General features: G+C 48.9%; 1 protein-coding gene and 1 pseudogene across 2 annotated transcripts in view; both read right to left on the bottom strand.

Annotated features, from left to right (window-relative positions):
- Positions 1-18616, bottom strand: part of MYO18A (myosin XVIIIA) — a 103651-nt gene extending 85035 nt beyond the window's left edge. For both annotated transcript variants that reach the window (XM_006874187.1, XM_006874188.1), the window contains exon 1: positions 17618-18616. In XM_006874187.1, the coding sequence (XP_006874249.1) occupies positions 17618-18616 (999 nt within the window). The remainder of the gene's footprint in view (positions 1-17617) is intronic.
- Positions 13449-13747, bottom strand: LOC102837409 (annotated as a pseudogene).
- Positions 18617-18826: the final 210 nt, after the last annotated feature.

The following is an 18826-nucleotide window of genomic DNA, read 5'->3' as shown; positions in this document are numbered from 1 at the left end:
CGAGGCTGTAAATCTTTAAGGGCGCAGAAAGCCTCATCTTTTTCCCGCAGAACAGCTGGTAGTTTTTGAACTGCTGACCTTAAGGTTCGTAGCTCGATTCCTAACCACTACGCTACCACACCTGGAGCGGCCAAATGTAATCACATAAGAGAGCCAGAGGCAGAGTCGGCACCCCGGGAGCGGAGATAGACGCTAGCCCACCCGCAGCATGTGTTTCCGGGATCCGCCCACACCGGCCAGCGCGTGGGGCAGGTCTGCGGGCGGGTCCAGACCAGACACATGCGCCGTACGTCCCGAATGCGCCCGCCTTGCAGCACCATGGAAGCCCAGCAGAGGGCGGCCGCCCCCTTCGTACAGACTCACACGCGCTGCCGAGCCCGCGGGATTTCACTTCTGAGGGGCCGGCCTCCAGGCCCCGCCCCCAGGAGGCGTCCCCGGGGAGCTAGAGGCCAGAGGGGCTCCTACGGCAAGATGGCCTCTTGTTTTACACCAGAGGGAAATGGCAAAAAGAGGAGGGGGGCGGGGGAATGAGCACGGCGCCGACTTTGTTTGATCACTGCTCTATCCCCAAAGCCTAAAACAGTTCCTTCCAAGGTAGGCACTCTATACACGCTTACTGATTGAATAGAATGAAAGAAAGGTCAGAAGTCCCTCAGACTTTGAGTCTGTGCAGTGGGGAGCGGTCCTGTACAAGCAATCCCAGAGTCAGTGGGCTGTCCCTGGCCAGCCCTGGGTGACCAGCCACAGAGTTGGCCACTGAGGATAAGAGGTCAGGTATTTCCCCAGCCCCTGCCTTCCCACACTCAAGATTTACTCAGAGTCTAGTACCACCACACCCTGGCACTAGTGGGCACTGAGCCCATCAGGGACTTTAAAGGTTGTTCCCATCCTCTCCCTGGCCAAGAGTCCATCTCCTCAAGCTTCAGGCTGGCTGCAAAGACCACCTGATTGGCGATTTCAGTAGGCCTGCTACTCCCTGAGGACTATCAGCTACTGCTGGGGATTTCCAAACTGTGTAGCTTTGTTTGCCAGGTTCATTCACACAACGTAATGTCCAAAGCCAAGGGCCAACCTTAAGGAGGGTGTGCCCAAACCCCACACCCTTGTCCCAAATCTTAACACGACTTGGGTCACTTCTGGGCCTACTAAAAGCTACATACACTCTATTCCCATCCCCACCCCCTCTGGCAGACAGAATAAGCATAATGAAGCATTGTTCTTCTTTTTCATGTAAACAAGTCTCTATTTCCACAAATGAAAAAAGGAAGCCAGTTTAAGGGTCAGTCACTCAGATTTAAATAAAATACCTGTATGGACTCCCTGGGTAAGAGAGTTGGAGACCAGTAGTGTTTATTCTCAAAAGTCAGGGAGGCTCCCGTAAGTAGACAAACTGCAAGCTCCCCCAAACACTGGACATTCTATAAATATTAGAGGATCTCTGGCGCCCCTATTGAGCCAGTTTCTAGAACTCTTTGAAGTAAAAATAAAACACAAGCCAATACCTCTGGAGGTCCATATTGAGGCTGTTTCTAGAGCACTTTAAAGTAAAAATAAAGCACAAACCCAACCTCCATAGAAGCAGGAAGGAAGAAGTGAAAGCTTCTACCTTTCTTACCAATCTACCACCTCCGCATAAACAGCTCTGGCCAAATCCACTGGGGCATGTGAGCACCTGTGTAGTACAAAGCTGGGCAGAAGACATGCTTGGCAAGGTGGAGAAGCACTTCCCAGTTGTGGTGGCACACTGCCAGGGACCTGCTAGCCCTGGGGCACCAGGATTCCGGAGTTGGTAAAGTGTAAAAATTGCCAGAGAGGCCAAACCTTCCTTCCCCTGAGAGGAAGGGAAAATGCCATCTTCTCCAGCCTCACGGAGGAAACTGCAGGGAGAGACAAGCCCTCAAGAGCACGCCACCGTTTCTTTCCAAAAGCTGACTAGAGCTGCACTGTCCAATATGGTAACCACTAGCCACATGTAGCTATTGAAATAAGAGTAAAATGGAAATGTTAACAGTGGGATTACGTGTGACTTAATTAAAATGGAATAAAATGTAAAATTCTGGTCCTCAATCATATTAGCCACATTGAAGGTGCCCAATAGCCGCATGTGACTGGAGTAAGCACATTGCTGTCAAGTCAGTTCCAAATGAAGATGGCCCTATAGCACAGTAGAACAGTCACAAAGGATTTCCAGAGCTGTCATCTTTACAGAAGACAACTGCTACATCTTTCTCCCCCAAAGTAGCTGGTGGTTTCAAAGTACTGACCTTTTAGTTAGCAGCTAAGCATTTAACCACTCACACCACCAGGACTCCTACACATGTGGCCATTGTTAGGTGCCATCGCTTTTGTTCTAACTCATAGAGTCCCTACATACAATGGAATAACACAATGCTGGGTCCTTCGCCATGCTTAAAATCGTTGCTATGCTTGAGCCCCGTGCCAATCCATCTCATTAAGATGGGTCTTTCTTCCTTTTTTTCACTGACCTTCTACTTTACCAAGAATGATGTCCCCCATGGACTGGTCTCTCCTGATAATATGTCCAAAGGAAGTGAGACAAAGTCTCACCAGCATCGCTTCTAAGGGGCATTCTGAGTATACTTCTTTCCAGGCAGATTTGTTCTTTCAAATGAACAGCAGTCCATGGTAGATTTGATAGTCTTCACCAACACCCTAATTTAAAAATATCAATTCTCCAATCTTCTTTATTCAGTGTTCAGCTTTCACATGCATATAAGTTAACTTATAAGGTCAGGTGCACCTTAGTCCTTAAAGTAACATCTTTGCTCTTTAACACTTAAAAAAGAGGTCTTTTGCAACAGATTACTCCAATGTCCTTTGATCTCAGTTTTTGGCAATCCCAAGTCTTTTCTCCAGTTATCATGATGTTGTTTTACTGATCCAATTTTGTTTTCATTATGTTGAGGTGTAACCCATACTGAAGGTGGTAGTCTTCGATCTTCATCAGCAAGTCCGTCAAATCCCCTTTATTTTCAGCAAGCAAGGTTGTACTATCTGCATGTTGCTGGTTAATGTTGTTGTTGTTAAGTGCCATAGAGTAAGGTTCCAACCCATAGCAACCCTGCATAATAGGGTTTCCAAGCAGCAGCCGGTGAGCTTGAACAACCTTGGTGAACTTGAACAGCCTTGCGGTTCAAGCAGATGGACTGTGCAGTCCAGTGCATTAACCAACAATGCCACACTAGGTTGTTATTGGGTCTTCCTTAAATCCTGATGCCCCATTTTCCTTCATATAGGTTAGCTTCTCTAATTATTCTTTCAGCATACAGATTGAGTAAGACAGGTGACAGAATACAACCCTGAAACACACGTTTTCTGATTTGAAACCACACCATATCCCCTTGCTCTGTTTGAATGACTGCCTCTTGGTATACATGAGCGTGGCTGTTGTTGTTCTAACTCATAGGAACCTTGTATAGGGTTTCTGAGGCTGGAAATCTTTCTGAGCTCTCACCTTCCTCTTGTGGAGCCATTGGTGGTTTCAAACAGCTGCCTTTGTGGTTAGCAACCCAATGTGTAACCCACTATGCCACCAGGGCTCCTCATATGTGGCTAGTGGCTACCACATTGGACAGCACAGATTACAGAACAATTCCATTTTTGCAAACATTGATTGGGCAAGTTTGGTCCAGACATTCCCCCTTTCAGCTTGTCCTGGTCATCTTGACAAAGACTCTTTCAGGTGCAACCCCTGATTATACGCTGCTACCCTTTCCTCTCCTCCCCTCCACCTCAGTCTGCTTAGACCCCTGTACCCTTGAGCCTAGAGATACACTCTTTGGTCCCTAAGCCTCAGAAAGAGGTGGAGGATGGGGCTGTAGCCACAATAGTTAACTACCAGCCTGGGAACAGAAGGCAGATGCCAAGGGGCTGAAAAGGCAAGGCTGAATGGAAGCTTGCCCCTACCCCAAGGCATCCCAGGCCTGGGAGAAAGCCCCTCAGTGCCACACAATTGCTCCTTGTTTCTGCAGTCGCTGGGCCATGCATGGGTGAGACATCTGGAATGTAGTGGCCTGAGGCCCTGAAGGGCTTCCCCACGTCACCCGCTGCTGGACTCATGTTAGGGCTCCCCAAGACAGAAGTCCCAGCAGAATCCCAGACTTTCAAGGGCAAATAAGGCCAATGAAGTTCTTGTCCCAGGCAGCATGCCCAGGGGTTCGGCCATGAGGCACCAAGGACCACAGTGGACTACTCTTTATTGCCAATTAGATGACCCAGAGGAGGCAGTGGTCATGGTGGAGAAAGGACTCTGAGACATGCTCAGTGTGCTGGAGAGTCTCAAACAAACTCCATCTGCCCTAGGTCCATGGAGAACAAGGGAATAAAGCGTGGGCCTGACCACACTACATACTCAATACAGGAACTTGACATGAGAGGTTTGGTTACAGCAGTTAGAAATCTGAGTGGGAAAGTCTGGGCAAGTCCATAAGTGTGGCAGGAGGACTAGAAGACAGGCTAGAAAACTGACTGGTCAGAGCAGCCTCTCTGTGCTGTGCCTCAATTTCATCCTCAGTTCCTGGTTACCACTAAACCAGATGTGCTGTCATGAGCTTGGCAGGATGAGGAAACAAAATCAGCCGTCAAAAGACCCCAAAACAAAGCAGAATTTATTTGTTCAACTGGAAAACAAATAGGTAGAAAGAAGTCTGGCACTCCAAAGGTAGTATCATCAGCCAAGAATCTGACTGAGGAAAGTCACAGAAAAGCAGCACAGATTTCAACCAGATTGGACACTCTGAGCACAGCACTCCCACTCTGAGCTTACAGTGTGGCCCTAATTAAGCTTGGTGGCCTCTGGGCCTTACTGAGCTAAAGTACCATCCTGGGGACAACAGTAAAACCCTCCCCACACTCCACAGACAGAACTGAGTCATTAAGGGCTGTGGGTCTCCCTCCTATGGGCAGAAGGTTCCACAAAGCTACCACATACCAAATGCATCCTGGGGTGTAGCATATACAACGTGTCAGAGATATACTGATGCTGCTACTCACTTTTGGGTACTTATTCTGTGCCAGGCACTAGTCTAAGTGATTTATATATGTATAAATGGACTTCAAAAAGTATATTAAAAAAATCCATCTTTTCATCCCATTTGTCCATGAACTTTTTGAAGCCCTCTCATATTGATTTACTCAAAACAAGCTTATGAGGAAAGTACTATTACTATTCTTATTTTATAGGTCAGAAAAAATAAGGCACAGATAAATAATTTACCCAAGGTCACATAGCTAGTAAGTAGCAGAGCCAGGATTTGAACTCAGGCAGTCTAACTCCAGGGTCCACGACTCAACCAATGCATCCTAATACATTACCAATACATACATAACCATTCATAACTGTGAACTTGTGAGCCCTTTTTGCCTATGCTGTCGTCTTCTTCCTTTCTACAATATGATATGGAATCAGTTCCTACAGCCAAGGGCAGCCGTTCTATCCAACCCCATATTAGCCAAGAATCTGTTTCTATGGAAACAATAAAAGATACAATTTTGGATTTTGAAGGGGCAGGGGACATAGAAGAGAACTCTTGAAACCAATGGACTAGAGAAAACAATGGGGCTGGGGGGAACCCGTGGCTCTGATAGAAGTAAGGACACACTGTGTTGCCCTACTCCAGAGACCAATTCCTCTGGTTTGGGGCCAGCCTTCATTGGATATTATTTCCCTATTGGCCCAAAGCACAATAGAAAAATAAGGCCCAAAGGTCATCAAACAGGTTAGAAGGACTAGAAGCTAATGGCAGAAATGTGAGGTGTGGAAGAAAACGACAACTTAGTCTAAATTTTTATCTGCAGCATGTGTAAGACACCCAGGCCATTTCCAAGCTGGGTGTCCTGCCACAAATCCCAGCTCTGCTCCCCAGGTCGCCTAGGGATGTTGGGTAGAGATGAATCACCAACAAAGAAGCCCTGAGAGAGGAATGCAGACAGGCATCATGTGCCTGCACAGGGTGGTTCCCCTCCCACGAAGAAGGGCGAGGGCATTTAGAGTGAGGTGGTCAAGCTGGCTCTCCTAACCTCCAAGCGTAGGCCTCATTCCTGCTTGCCCTTCAACTCACCTAAATAAGAAACTCCTGTCGTTCAGAAATGCTGAGGCCAGAACCCCAGGCTGCCAGTGGAATGAGGATGCTGCCAGACAAAGCCAAGTGTTACGGGGAATCGGGATGCTTGCTGGTCACTTGATTCCAGGAAGAGAGACCACAGCAGTCCCCCCAGGCTTCTCAGGCGGCAGGCCCAGTTCCTCTCTTGCTTCTATTGATCTTGATTCATGGCCAAGTGAGCAGGGACTTTTGCTTCACGCTGTGCCCAGGCCCTTTAGGTGACCTAGGCTGCCTGCTGAGGAGGGGTACAAGGCAGTGCCAGGTTCAGGCCAGTTCCCCAGTGCCTGAAGTGCCAGGCACACAGGCTCCCACAGTCCCGACAGCTCTGGGGAGGGCAGCCCCCGCCTGAGGGAAGAAACCACTCACTGCTCTGAAGCCTGTGCTTCTACAATCAACTCCACAACCCAAGCAGTCCACAAAGGAGGGCTGTGGGGCTGGGGAGGATCCACAGCAGGAAGACTAAACACAGGAGTAGGATCAGACCCTTCCCCCTTGCTCTGTCCCTGGAAGGGTCCATTGAATTCTCCAGACATTGTCCTCTTGTTGTGATGGGGCTGGGCATGAAACTGGGTGTCACAGAATCATGATGGGCCATGCTGTCTGATGGTGCTGTCACTGGTTGGCCTCGAGTCCACGCCACCCTGGGCCAAGATCTATGTTTCTGCAGATGTCTTCTGTTCTAGTGAAAACACAGCTCCCTGATCAGGGGGATGGCTTCTTCCATCTGTCTCCTCCACAGAACAGAGTGCGGCACAGGACAGGTGCGACCCAAGGTTTCTGATACTCTGTCCTGATGGTAGCAAGGCTCTGTAGGCATCCAGGCTTGGTCTTGCCCACAGTCCAGAGCCAACCCCCTTGGTATCCCACACTCTGCCCTCTTTGGCCTCAAAGTCAGAACAGCCACACATAGTCTTGCTGTCAAAGAAGATCCCAGGAAGTACCCTGGGACGAGTCTTCCTTCCTCCACGTACTCTGCTTGCCACAGGGCATGGCAGTGAAATAACACTAGCTACAGGGAGAGGAAGTGAGTCAGCTCCTTACAGAAATGGGAATGGGCGGGAGGAGACAGCAGAATTGAGATCAGGGGGCAAAGGTCAGAGGCTGCAAAGATCACCAAGAGAGGGAACCCGGGGTCTGGAGGTGTTGTGAGGCCCACAACGTGGAGGGTAGATTTGGGTGACAAATTCAGTGGTGCTACCTCCCGCCAAAGGCCAGAGAACCTGGGTCTAGAAGGCACAGCTCCACCTGAAGATGGAATCTGAGGCGGTTCCCCTTCCTGACTGTACCAGCTAGAGGAAGTAAGATCTTGTGGGATACAGCCAGCCGCCCTCTTCCCCTCACAGAGGTGGAGTCGCCCACAGGCTTCCCATAGCCTCTCCAGAGCCCTACAGCTCTGGTGGTAGCCCAGGCTCCCCTGACCTGGCTCAGTAGGGTGCCAGAGATGACCAGAGCAGAACAGGGGGAGCTGCCCTCCCATCCACTCTTGCCCTTTCCAGCAGTCCCAGTCCATGTAGGAGCTGTCCCCAAGCTCCAACTGGAATCTGTTGCTCTGACTGGGAAAAATCCTTGCTGTGAAAATTCCCAGCCTGCTGACATTCCAGCACGCAGGCAGCCCAGGGAAAGAAGCAGAAGGGAAGAGGAAGCCTTGGGCCCTGCCTGGGCCACATTCCACCCCCTCAGAGGCCTACAGTCAGTAAGAAGACAGGCACATTCCTCCAAGGTCCCCTGGTCACTGTGTGGCCCCCATATAACCCTGAATCTGCTTCTCATCCAAGTTCGGCGCTTTCATGGGGGCTTCAGGGCAGAAGGAAGCTGCAGACTATCCCTGGGACTGTCCTTACACAGTGTCTCTTCCAGGCTCCTGTTTCTAAGAGCCTACAGAGAGCATCTTCCCTCTACTCCTATGAGAGCCGGCAAATCCCCAGAGACAAGGGAAACTGTCAGTGGGTGAAGGCAAAACATGGTAAGACAATATATAGACAGGTGACCACACCCAGTAGGAGTGGGGATTTTATGGCCCAAAACTGAACTAAATGAGGCAAACTAGACAGAGAGACTAGGAAACCAGTTCCTTGTTATATAGATCCAGCTCCTTCCATTCAATGAACGTCTGCTGCTCTTATAAAGTGCTCCAGCATTGGAGAAATAACAAGAAAAACAATTAGTAACAATCTTATTATGAAGTTATGAGTGTAATGAAGGAGAGGATGGGGTGCTGCTGAGCTGGGGACCTGATGTGGTAGGTGATGGTTAGGGAAGGCTTCCCTGAGGCACGGATACTCAAAACAGGCCAATGTGTATTAATGTATGAGGATGGGCAAAAAAAAAAAAAATATTACATACAAAAAGAACAGCAGGAACTCAATGGTAGAAGTCCATGGGAACTCTATGTTATACACCTTCTCCTTGCTAAATGCTCTGCTGGGTTGTGTTCTCCGGTATCTTTCACATAATGCATACACAGGAAACAACAGCATATCGAACCCTTGCAACAAGGAAGAAGAGTCTGCTCTAGGTCCAAGGGGATGCTCTGGGAACCCTGATGTACCAAGTGTTGTGGAGATTAGTACCAGCACACCAGTAAGGGCTCAAGGTGAAAGGGGCTATATCCTTGCCCTCCTGACTCTGGTAGCGTAGTGGTTATGAATCAGGCTGTGAACCGCAAGGTCAGCAGTTCGAAACTACCTGCTGTTCCACGGGAGAAAGATGAGGCTTTCTGCTCCCGTAAAGATTTACAGCCTCGGAAACCCTGTACAGGGTGGCTATGAGTTGGTTCCGACTCCACAGCACATAACCACCACCACCACCTGAGTCTCCAGAGGAGAGGCATAAGGGCAAGAGTCTTTACTTCTTCCAGCTCTGTGGGATCAAACGCTGTCAAGACAGATAGCTCTCCTCTTCCAGGAAGGTTTTCCTCAACCGCCTTGCCCAGGGCATCTCCCAGCTCCTATAGGATTCAATCCTGCCTGCTGCCACTTGGATTTATGTCTTTTGGGCTAATCCTCAGGAGACACTGAAAGCAACAGTCACACTCTTGTACAACAAAGACTTTCCACACCATTCATAGAGGAAGTGGCCAGTCACTCCTGGGTTTTCCTTCTCTTCTGGAGGGAAGTCGAGGAGGTGAGGAGGCTTTTAATATTCAAGGGCAGCAGGAATCAGAAAGACCCAGGCCTGTGCTGGGCATGGATTTATAAAAAACAATCTAGTTTCTGCCTTCTTCCACTCTGTACAGCACACTGATTAAGACCAAGGGGCTGATGGCTTGAGTTCAAATCCTGTCAAGCCAGTTAGTAGCTGTGAAACCTCTTTGTGATCCAGTTTCCTTGTTTGTGTCGTAGAGATCACTGTAATACTTGATTAGGTTGTTGTACAAAGTAAACGAGTCAATATATGAAAAAGATCTAGAACAGTGCCTACATATACGGTAAGCACGAGCTATGGTCCTTAGCTTTGTTAGTCTCATGTCCTTTCTTCAGGACATTTCTGTCCAGTTGAATCTTAACCACATCAGTTAAACCCCACTCAGGGAGCATGCACATGCCAGGCATGGTACTGGGCATCATACATACTGGGCATATGTTCTTCTTTGACCCAGAGTCTGTGCAAGGCAGCTGGGTGGAGCCATGCCAGGACAGACAGTCACATCCTGATTCTGAGCAGCATAGGACAAGAGATGAAGGGAGCCAGAGTGGTAACTCACCAGGGTTTCCCACCCAAACTCTATCCAACAACTGAAAAAAATAAGCTTTGCTGACATGGTCCTCGGTATTTAAAAGAACAGAAGCTGCTGCCAAACCTTCAGGACTCTGGGGCCCCCCAAACTGCACAGCAGTAGCAGCAGAGGATTTTGCAGGAATTGTCTGGTCGAGTGGGTACCCACAGTGGCTGCCAGATGCCTGGGGGCATATTTGTACCTGCTGCCCAGAACTGACAATGGAAGCACCAGGCAGGCTGCCCAGGTAGCAAGGCAGCCCCCACTCCAATTGGGTTACAGTCCCATTCCCCTCCCCCTGCCCCAGTCTCCCATCTCATGCTATTCTCCACCCCAGGCTGCAGTGAGCAGAATCCAGCAGCTTAGCACACTGGGTTGGTGAGAGCCCCGCTGGCAGGCAGAGCGCGTGCTTGTGGTTTCTGGGAAACGCTGTAGAGATTTGCAGCATTTTTAAAATACTTGTGTTCCCACCCGCCACACACCCCCTTCACCCCACTCCCCACCCACCCCCAGTCAGGGTGTTTTCATATCTGGTATTTTCCAGACCGTTTCAATGTAAATAAGATTAGAAGGGAGCAGAGGGCAGGGTGGCCGGGTGTCAGGGCAGGCCATGGGGTCCTAGTCAGGGCCTGAAGGGGTCAAAGCAGGCGACCTTGAGGCCCTGCCTCCAATCCGCCCTCCAAGCTGATTCGACAAAAACAACCAGTCACCACGGCACACCCCACACCCTGCTCAATATGGCCTGACCACTGTGCCTACCACCCATGGCTAGGTGGTCAGGGCATTCTGGGGCTGTGCAGTTCTCCTAACATCGCATCAAGATGAAGACAGAATGGTGTCTCCGAGGACAAAGAAGGGAGACCTAGCAGATAGGAAAAGCTGAGTCCTCGGGTCTATTTTTCTGACCCCATGTGCCCCACTAATGGGGATAAATACCCCCCCAAAATGCTGCCAAAGACCTTTGATTTACCAGTTTTCATGTCTTTGACATCTGCCCACTGGCCCCACTACTCTAACCCTCATTATCAAAAAGGCCTCATTTGGTTCCACTCTGGGCCCTGATGCCAAGGCTCTCTTGTGGCGAGATTCCCTACTGCTATAAGGAGGCCTAGTGTGGCGATGTGGGTTAATGTGCCAGACTGCAAAGCCATTTGAACTGCAAGGTCGGTGGTTAAAGCTTACTAGCTGCTCCTCGGAAACCCTGTATAGGGTCGCTATGGGTTGGAATCGATTCGACAGCACTTAACAACAACATAGGCATCTAATGCTTTGGCACAAAATGAAGTTCAAGTCTTCCTGTTTGAACATAAAACAAAACCCTCCAAAGAATATTTGGAATAAAATTAGGAACAGAAGCATTCAAGAGTACTTAACCCAGGCAGTTCTACCACCACCAGAAAATTAAAAAATAAATAAACCACAAACCTATTGCCATTGAGTCTGTTCTGGCTCCTAGTGACTCTGTATAGGGTTTCTGAGGCTGTAAATCTTTACAGGAACAGAAAGCCTCCTCTTTCTCCCACAGAGCAGCTGGAGAGTTGGTGGATTTGAACTGCTGACCTTATGGTTAGCAGCCCAACCCACTATGCTAGAATTACCCAAGAGAGTGCTCAAAGCCTGCCGTGGCAGACCCAGCAACAGCACAGTTTGAGTCTCCCCTTGGAATACTGCTGGCTCCACTCCTAGGGACAAGGTGCCCTGGTGACAAGGTTGGTGAAGCTCCTTCAGTTTCTACCCAGGGATCTAGGGCTTCCACTACAAGAAAGGGGGGTTCCCCAAAACGACAGTTTGCTGTGAGCTAACTGATAGGCTGAGCCTTCGTGCGTGTGGCGCTGGGCTTTTAAAAAGCTGGGAAAGGCTAAGGAAAGCCAGGATCCTATCTCTCCATTCAGCAAGATGTCTTTAAGAACAGACTCACAGGGAATGAGTTTACACAAAATGATTAAGAATCCGGAACATCAGGAGTCTCTATTGGACAGAAAACTGTCAACATAAGAAGGCACTGTTGTTAAGTACCACTGAGTCTGTCTGTTCGACAAAAGATCTTGCGTGGGGTTTTGGTGTTTATCCTACACCACCATACCAGGACTCCAGGAAAGCACTTCTTGTTGCTAAGTGCCATGGAGTTGGTTCTGACTCATAGTGACCCTATTTAAAAATAGCCTCAGAAACTATTTTAAAATAGTTTAAAAATAGTTTTTAAAACTATTTAAAATAGTTTCTGAGGCTATTTATAAAAAAAAAATCTTTGTGGGAACAGTAAACCTCATAGTTCTCTCAAGGAGTGGCTGGTGGGCTCGAACCATTGATCTTGTAGTTTGATTATCCTATGGAGCAGTGGTGGTGGTGGTGGTTGTGTGTTGTGGAGTCAGGGTTCCTACTTATAGCAATCCTATATAAGGTTTCCAAGAAGTGGCTAGTAAGTTTGGTTCGCCAATCTTGTAGTTTAAACCAATCTTGCGGTCCAGTGCTTTATCCCACAGTGCCACAGCAGGACTGCGTGATGAAGCACTGGTGGTAGTGTGCCCTGGAGTCAGTTCCAACTCATAGTGACCCTGCACAGGTTTCTTGAGGCTGTAGATCAGATCTTTACGCCAGTAGAAAGTCTCATCTTTCTCTCATGGAATGGCTGGTAGTTTCAAACTGATGACCTGTAGGTTAACAGCCCCACTCCTAACCACTATACTACCAGGATGGACTAATTAAGGAGACTGAGTAATTACCCTTTATGGAGCATTTACTACCTGTTGAAGTTTCAGATAAGTGATCTCACCTTACACATCAGCATGTTTGTCTTTATACTATTACTGTTAAGCGCTGTCAAGACTTGTATCACAGGTCTCAGACAAATGCCTGACAGCCCCTGAGGGTTGAAGAAACAGGGCTTCCTTTACACTCCCCCATCTCTCTCCCACCCATCCTCAGGAGACAGTACTTTCCGGGTGGTAGTTTTGTGCTGTTGGTTGGTTCTGATTCATAGTGAGTCTGTATAGCGTTTCCGAGGCTGTAAATCTTTATAAAAGCAGAAAGCCTCATCTTTCTCCTGAGGAACCACTGATGGATTTGAATTGCTGACCTTCAGGTTAGCAGCCCACTATGCCACCAGAGCTCCTTCATAGATGTTGTTGTTGCTGTTGTTAATTGCAAGTCATAGTGATCCTGTATAGGATTTCCAAGGAGCAGCTGGTGAATTTGTACCCCCAACCCTGCAGAGTTCAAAATGACCTTGTGGTCCAGTGCTTTATATTCACATATACCCTTTCCAATTTCAGGATAAGAGAGACATACATTTGTTGTTGTTAAGTGCCACTGAGTGTCATTTTTAACTCAGCGACACTGTATAAGGGTTTTCAAGGAGAGGCTGGAGGGTTTGAACCTCTGGCCTTGTGGTTAGCAGTCTAGTGCTTATCTTATAGTTACTCTACATTTAGTGCTGTACTAATAATGTGTCAAAGCTTAATGTTCCAACTTAATATTAACATTGTGACCTTCCATGTAGTATTTGGTATAATTTCATAATTACTATTTTATTCAGATAATAGTCTGATCACGCTCGGTCCTAGAACACTCAAATAGTAAACCAAATATAATCAGATGGTAAAGATTGGTCTTCAAACATCATAGCCAATAATACCATGTTTGTCTATTATCTCACCGATATAAAACCACATCCATAGCTCCTTTTCATTCAGCAGAGCTTCCTTAACTGTGAATTGGTTGAAGCGACCAGCTTTAACACTACTGACTATTTTTTCAGGCTCTGAATACCTGTAGGGATCTCAGCAGGGGTTGGAGGAACCAGCTACACCTTGGCATAATGCCAAAATGTGTTCAATTGAGGCTTCAAGTAAGTCACAGCAGCGTTTACCGTGGCCAAAGCCTTCACCAGATTACAGAAAAACTGGGCCATGATTCTAGAATGGAAAGCCCATTGCCCACAACATCCGGCTTTCTGGGTAGAATCCCCTACAGGCCAGTTCCTCTGGCTCTTGGTGATAGGGAACAAATCACATTGGTCAGGGTTTGGACAAGTGGGTTTTTCTGAATGTAGCAGAGCTATAACCTTCTGGTAGCTTCATTGTATATTCCTAGACAATCTACATGTCCCCCTAGATGCACCTACTGAGAGCACAGACAAGAAGGACCAGCTCTCTTCTCTTCCAGTCCTAGTCACCAACCTGGCCTCTACTCCTTCCCAGATGGAGAAGAGGAAGAAGTACTGATCCAACTGAGGTTTAAGGTCCTCATCTTTACCAAAACCACCTCTACCTCATCAGCTTCTGGAAACACTATGTCTTTGGCAAATTTAAGAGTAATTGCTCCAGATGCTCCCAAAAAACTAATTCTGAGCAACAGGGAAAAGAATTTAACACCTTCCCTCAAGTGTGGCGCTCACACTGACCCCTCCTCTTTTTCATTCTCTATGCCAGTCACTCACCAAAATTATAGCATCTACCTCAGTCACTCAAGTCTGCTACTCCTCTTCATCCCCACTGCTACCCCAGGTTCAGGCCTCCATCCTTCTGCTTGGAGTACTACACACTAGTCCTCTGATTATTCTTCCCCATATCTAGCCTTGCTATATTCCACAACAGTTTCCGTAAGTAGCCAGAAGGTTTGGAAATCTGTTCCTGTCAATCACTGCCCTTCACTGCCCTGAGGTTGAAGTTCACATCTTCTAGCATGGCTCAGAAGGGCCCATGTGACTGAGCCCCTGCTTACCTCTTGCTGCTGCGTTACCCCATCCCAACCTTATTCCTCAAATGTGCCATTCTACCACCTTCCCTTCACCTTACTACTACTAATAAATCACTTTTGGCTAGCCCACAGTCCTCCGTGACTTCTGGACTTTTCCTAATACCAGGCACTGACCCCTCATTGAGCTTCTCAAAGTGCACTGTCCTTGTCCGGTGACTTGACCATTTCCCTCACTAGATTAGGAAGGAGTTCCTTGGAGCTGGGGTTGTGTACTGCTAACTACTGGATCCCAGAGCTACACAGCAAGTGCTCAGCAAATGCTGATTGAATGGATGTTGTTGTTATGTGCTGTCGAATTGGTTCTGACTCATAGTGACCCTGAATAGGGCTTCTGAGGCTATAAATCTTTGTGAAAGCAGAAATCCTCATTTTTCTCCCACAGATGGATTGGTGGGCTCACACTGAAGACCTTAAGGTTAACAGCCCAGTGCTTATCCTACAAAGTCACCTTGCCATCTTAACAATATGAAACCTTCTGAGCCATGGAAATGAGATGGATAGGTGGGTGGAAAGTTAGATGACCGAAGGCCTGCTGAGCATTTTTCTTAGGCCTGAAGTCTATCCTAAGACCACGGCTCACCCCTACTTCTGATGGAAGCAGGTCTAGCAGCTACAGGGACACATGAAGAAGGTGCAAGCCAAGCATTCTGGACACACACCATGTGAGAGGGAAACCCGAGGGGCTGGCTCTACCGGGATCCTTCCAAACAGGCCATGGAAAGGAGCCAGGGGGGCCTGGCCCCCATCTGTATACAGGAACAGAACAGATGGCTGGCCAGCTCCCTTAGAGCTCCCTAAGGACAGGCAACGTGTGGACACAGTTGATGGATGGCCTGACGAGCAGGGTGGCCGCCAGGAACTGTCCCCGTGGAGCTAGAGTCATCAGGGTACCCCGCCCAGAAGCCTGGAGGAGGCAAGAAGACTTTTTTCTTGGCATGGAACTGGGATTAGAACTATTGCCAAGAAAAGAAGCAGAAGAAAGAGTGGGAGGAAGAAGAGGAGGAGATAAAGGAGGGCCACAGAAGAGGCTTCAGCACTCCCACACCAAGCTTGTAGAATCTGTTACAGGAGGCTGGAAAAGATTGGATTCTCCCTGTGACTCTCTGCCTGTGGCAATGGTCCCCACCACCTACCCAGGTGGGAAATGATATAGGACTGCCCTTAGTCCTATGCTTCTTGTCCTGTCATATTGCTCTAGGAGACTCATGGGGATGGGGTTTTCTACATGTCCCCTACCAGATCCTCCAGGTTAATGCTTAGGGAAGAAATCCTCTGGGTACCAGCTAGGCTTGTCCTCTGGGGGCTGGAGGGAGCCAGCATTTCAGGGATGCCAGCTTTAACTCGGAATCCACCAGGATCTTCAAAGCTGAACCATCCATTTCCCTAGGGATGGAGTAGCAGCAGCTAGCTGGGAAAGGTGAATAACTGGGAAATGTGAGATGCTGGAATGATCCCAGTGCTATAAAGAGAAAAGCAAACAGCATCTGGGATCCTGGGTCCAGGGCCCCAAAGAGGCCTATGCTGTGGTTCAGCAGGAGCTGGCAACAATCCCCTGGGAGATTATTTAAGAGAAAGAAAATTCCATTTGTTAAAAGCAATGTTAGCCTGGGAGAAAGTAGACAGAGATGCAACATGTTACAGTGTTTGGTCTGAGGTAAGGACCCTTCTTGTTTTCTCCCCCCTCTAAGTAAGTTGTGGTTCCCTGAGTTCCGTCTAGCCTGGTGGCTGACACACAGTAGGTGCTCAGTGTATTTTTCTGGCATTAATGAACCTAGGTCCTTCTGTAGATTCCACAGTGGGCTCTCTCCCACTCTTTGCCACTTTCTGACTAGCAGAACTGCCTGAACGTAACCAACCCAAAGGTAAAGGAAGACCTGGACCCCAACTCCAGTACCTGACCTAGCTCTTCCCAGCCCCCCTTCCAAGCCCAAGTGATAGGCTATTAGGCTGACAGCCATCCTGAGCATCCGCTTCCCCTTCCTCAGAGACAGTTGGGGCTGGGATTCTGCCTGCTTCCAGAGCATTTCCTCCATATCTGACTTTTCACATCTGGCAGGTCACTTAGTGCTGAAAGGTCCTGGTCAGGCTATAGGCCTAGAACCCACAGCTTGGAGACCCCTCCATGGCCTGGCCCCACGTATCTCTACATCCTCACTTGGTATTCAACTCCTTACTCAGGGGCAAGAAAGGCTCTGACACAAGGTTATTTCCCTAGGAGCAAGCTGTCTATCCCAGATGTTCCATGCCAGCCCTGATTCGAACTAATTTCTTCTCTTTCCACCTATACTGTTGAAATAACATGGAAATCCTATTATTTTAGTGTCCAGACTGTACCTCACATCTAGAGGTAGCACATGTTAGTTCACATGCCCCAATCTGAGAGTTAGGAAATAAAAGTGCTCAAATCCCCAATCCATCAAGCTCAATATTTCCACAGCAATTACCAACCAACAGCAGAGCCCTCCTGGGACCCCAGAGATAAGGTTAAGGTCCAATAGAACCTGGTCTAGAACAACACCCTTGAGAAAAGCATTATGTTGAATTCAATCAAGTCAATTCCATAGACATAGAGAACAGAGAGAAGGCATTAAGTCTTGCCACATCTGGGATGCACTTCTGGCTGAGAACTACCACGATGAACCCTTGGGGACTTGTCTTCAGCTCTTGGACTAGGTATAGAGGCAAAGGTATGACTGCTTTAATGGGCATCTGGTATGGAGGCACCCTCTCTAACCAACCCAAAGGTAAAGGAAGACACGGAACCCAACTCCAGTACCTGATCTAGCTGTTCCCAGCCCCCCTTCCAATCATGAGTGATAGGCTATTAGGCTGAGCTTGCCCCTCTCCACAGGCTGGGTAAGTGGTCCCTAGAGCCCGGAGAGTAGAATAGCTTCGCCACTCACATACTCACTAGGCTCTGACTGTGGCCTTTGGGCAACACAATCACCCATGTAAGTACAATATCAGGAGATAACAGCATTCAGATCCCAGCTCACCCCCAGCAGCCCAGGCAAACACTCACATCAGCTGGCTCCCTGCGGGGTCCCTCGCCGCTCTGCAACCAGCTCTGACTCAGTTCACTGAGCTCCGGGATGGGTTGCACTTTAAGCCGTACGCTGTCGCCTGACTGCCGGATCATTTCCACAATCTCATCCCTGGACTTGCTCTCCACATTGTGCCCATTAATCTCCACTAGGCGGTCGCCCGGCACCAGCCCCAAGGCCAGGTCCTTGGTTCCAGCACCAGGCTCAGCAAAGTGAACCACTCGACGATAAGCCTGGCCCTCTGGGCCCCGATCCAGCATGGTTGTACGCCGCAGGGAGAAGCCAAAGTCTCCAGTAGGCCGGCGTTGCAGTTCCAGCTCCCGTTGGGTGGGGGGGGGTGGGGGAACCACGGGGGGCAGGCGCAGGTCAGCTGGGAACCTTTTAGTCACTAGCTCAGGGGCTCGAGACCGATGCCCTGATCGAGTGATGCCAGGGCCAGGATGCTGCATCAGCTGGCCCTCCAGAGTCCTCACCTCTACCTGCGGGGATGGGGCAGCTGAGTGCTCTGAAGGGGTCGAGGTTTCAGAGGCACTCTCGTCTCGACTCCGCTGGGAGAAGGAAAAGCGCTTGACAATCATCTGTGAGTTCTGTTTGGCCAGGGAGCCGAACTTGGCTGCCCGTTGCAGCACAGAGCCGCGGAAGCTGCCTTCCTCGCCCTTGAGATCATCGCTAGAGCTGGCTGTGCTGAGGTGGCCTGAGTCCAGGATGACGCTGCCACGGTTGCTGTCGGAGTCAATGTCAGTCAGGTGCAGGTCCGAGCCACTGGCCACCTTGATGGGGATGGGGTTGGAGATTTCCAGGCGCGTCTTAGATTCACGCTTGGAGGAGCGGTTCAGGTTGAAGAAGCCACGCCGCAGACTCATCTCCTCTAGGCTCCGGAGCTCTGCTGCTGACATCCGCTCCTTCTTCTCCTTTTTCTCCTTCTTCTCCTTCCGCCCTCCATCTTTGTCCTTGTCTTTCTTCATTAGGTTAAACATGGTGGATTGCTGCTTTTAGGGGTACTACCCCCCGTAGGATTATCAGTGATTAACACAGGGTCTTTGTACCCTACCTTGTTGCTGCAAATAAATACATAGAGGAAGAAAAGTTATTTCAGGCCAGACCTGGCCAAATACTAACCACCAAACAAAAACCCCAAAACACATCAATTCTGACTCAGAGTGACCCTATAGGCTAGTGCAGAACTG

The sequence above is a fragment of the Chrysochloris asiatica genome, unplaced genomic scaffold (assembly GCF_000296735.1).
Source record: "Chrysochloris asiatica unplaced genomic scaffold, ChrAsi1.0 scaffold00266, whole genome shotgun sequence".
In the NCBI taxonomy this organism is placed as follows: Eukaryota; Metazoa; Chordata; class Mammalia; order Afrosoricida; family Chrysochloridae; genus Chrysochloris; species Chrysochloris asiatica.
Note: the sequence above shows the minus strand (reverse complement) of the source record. Positions and strands in the feature narration are given on the sequence as shown.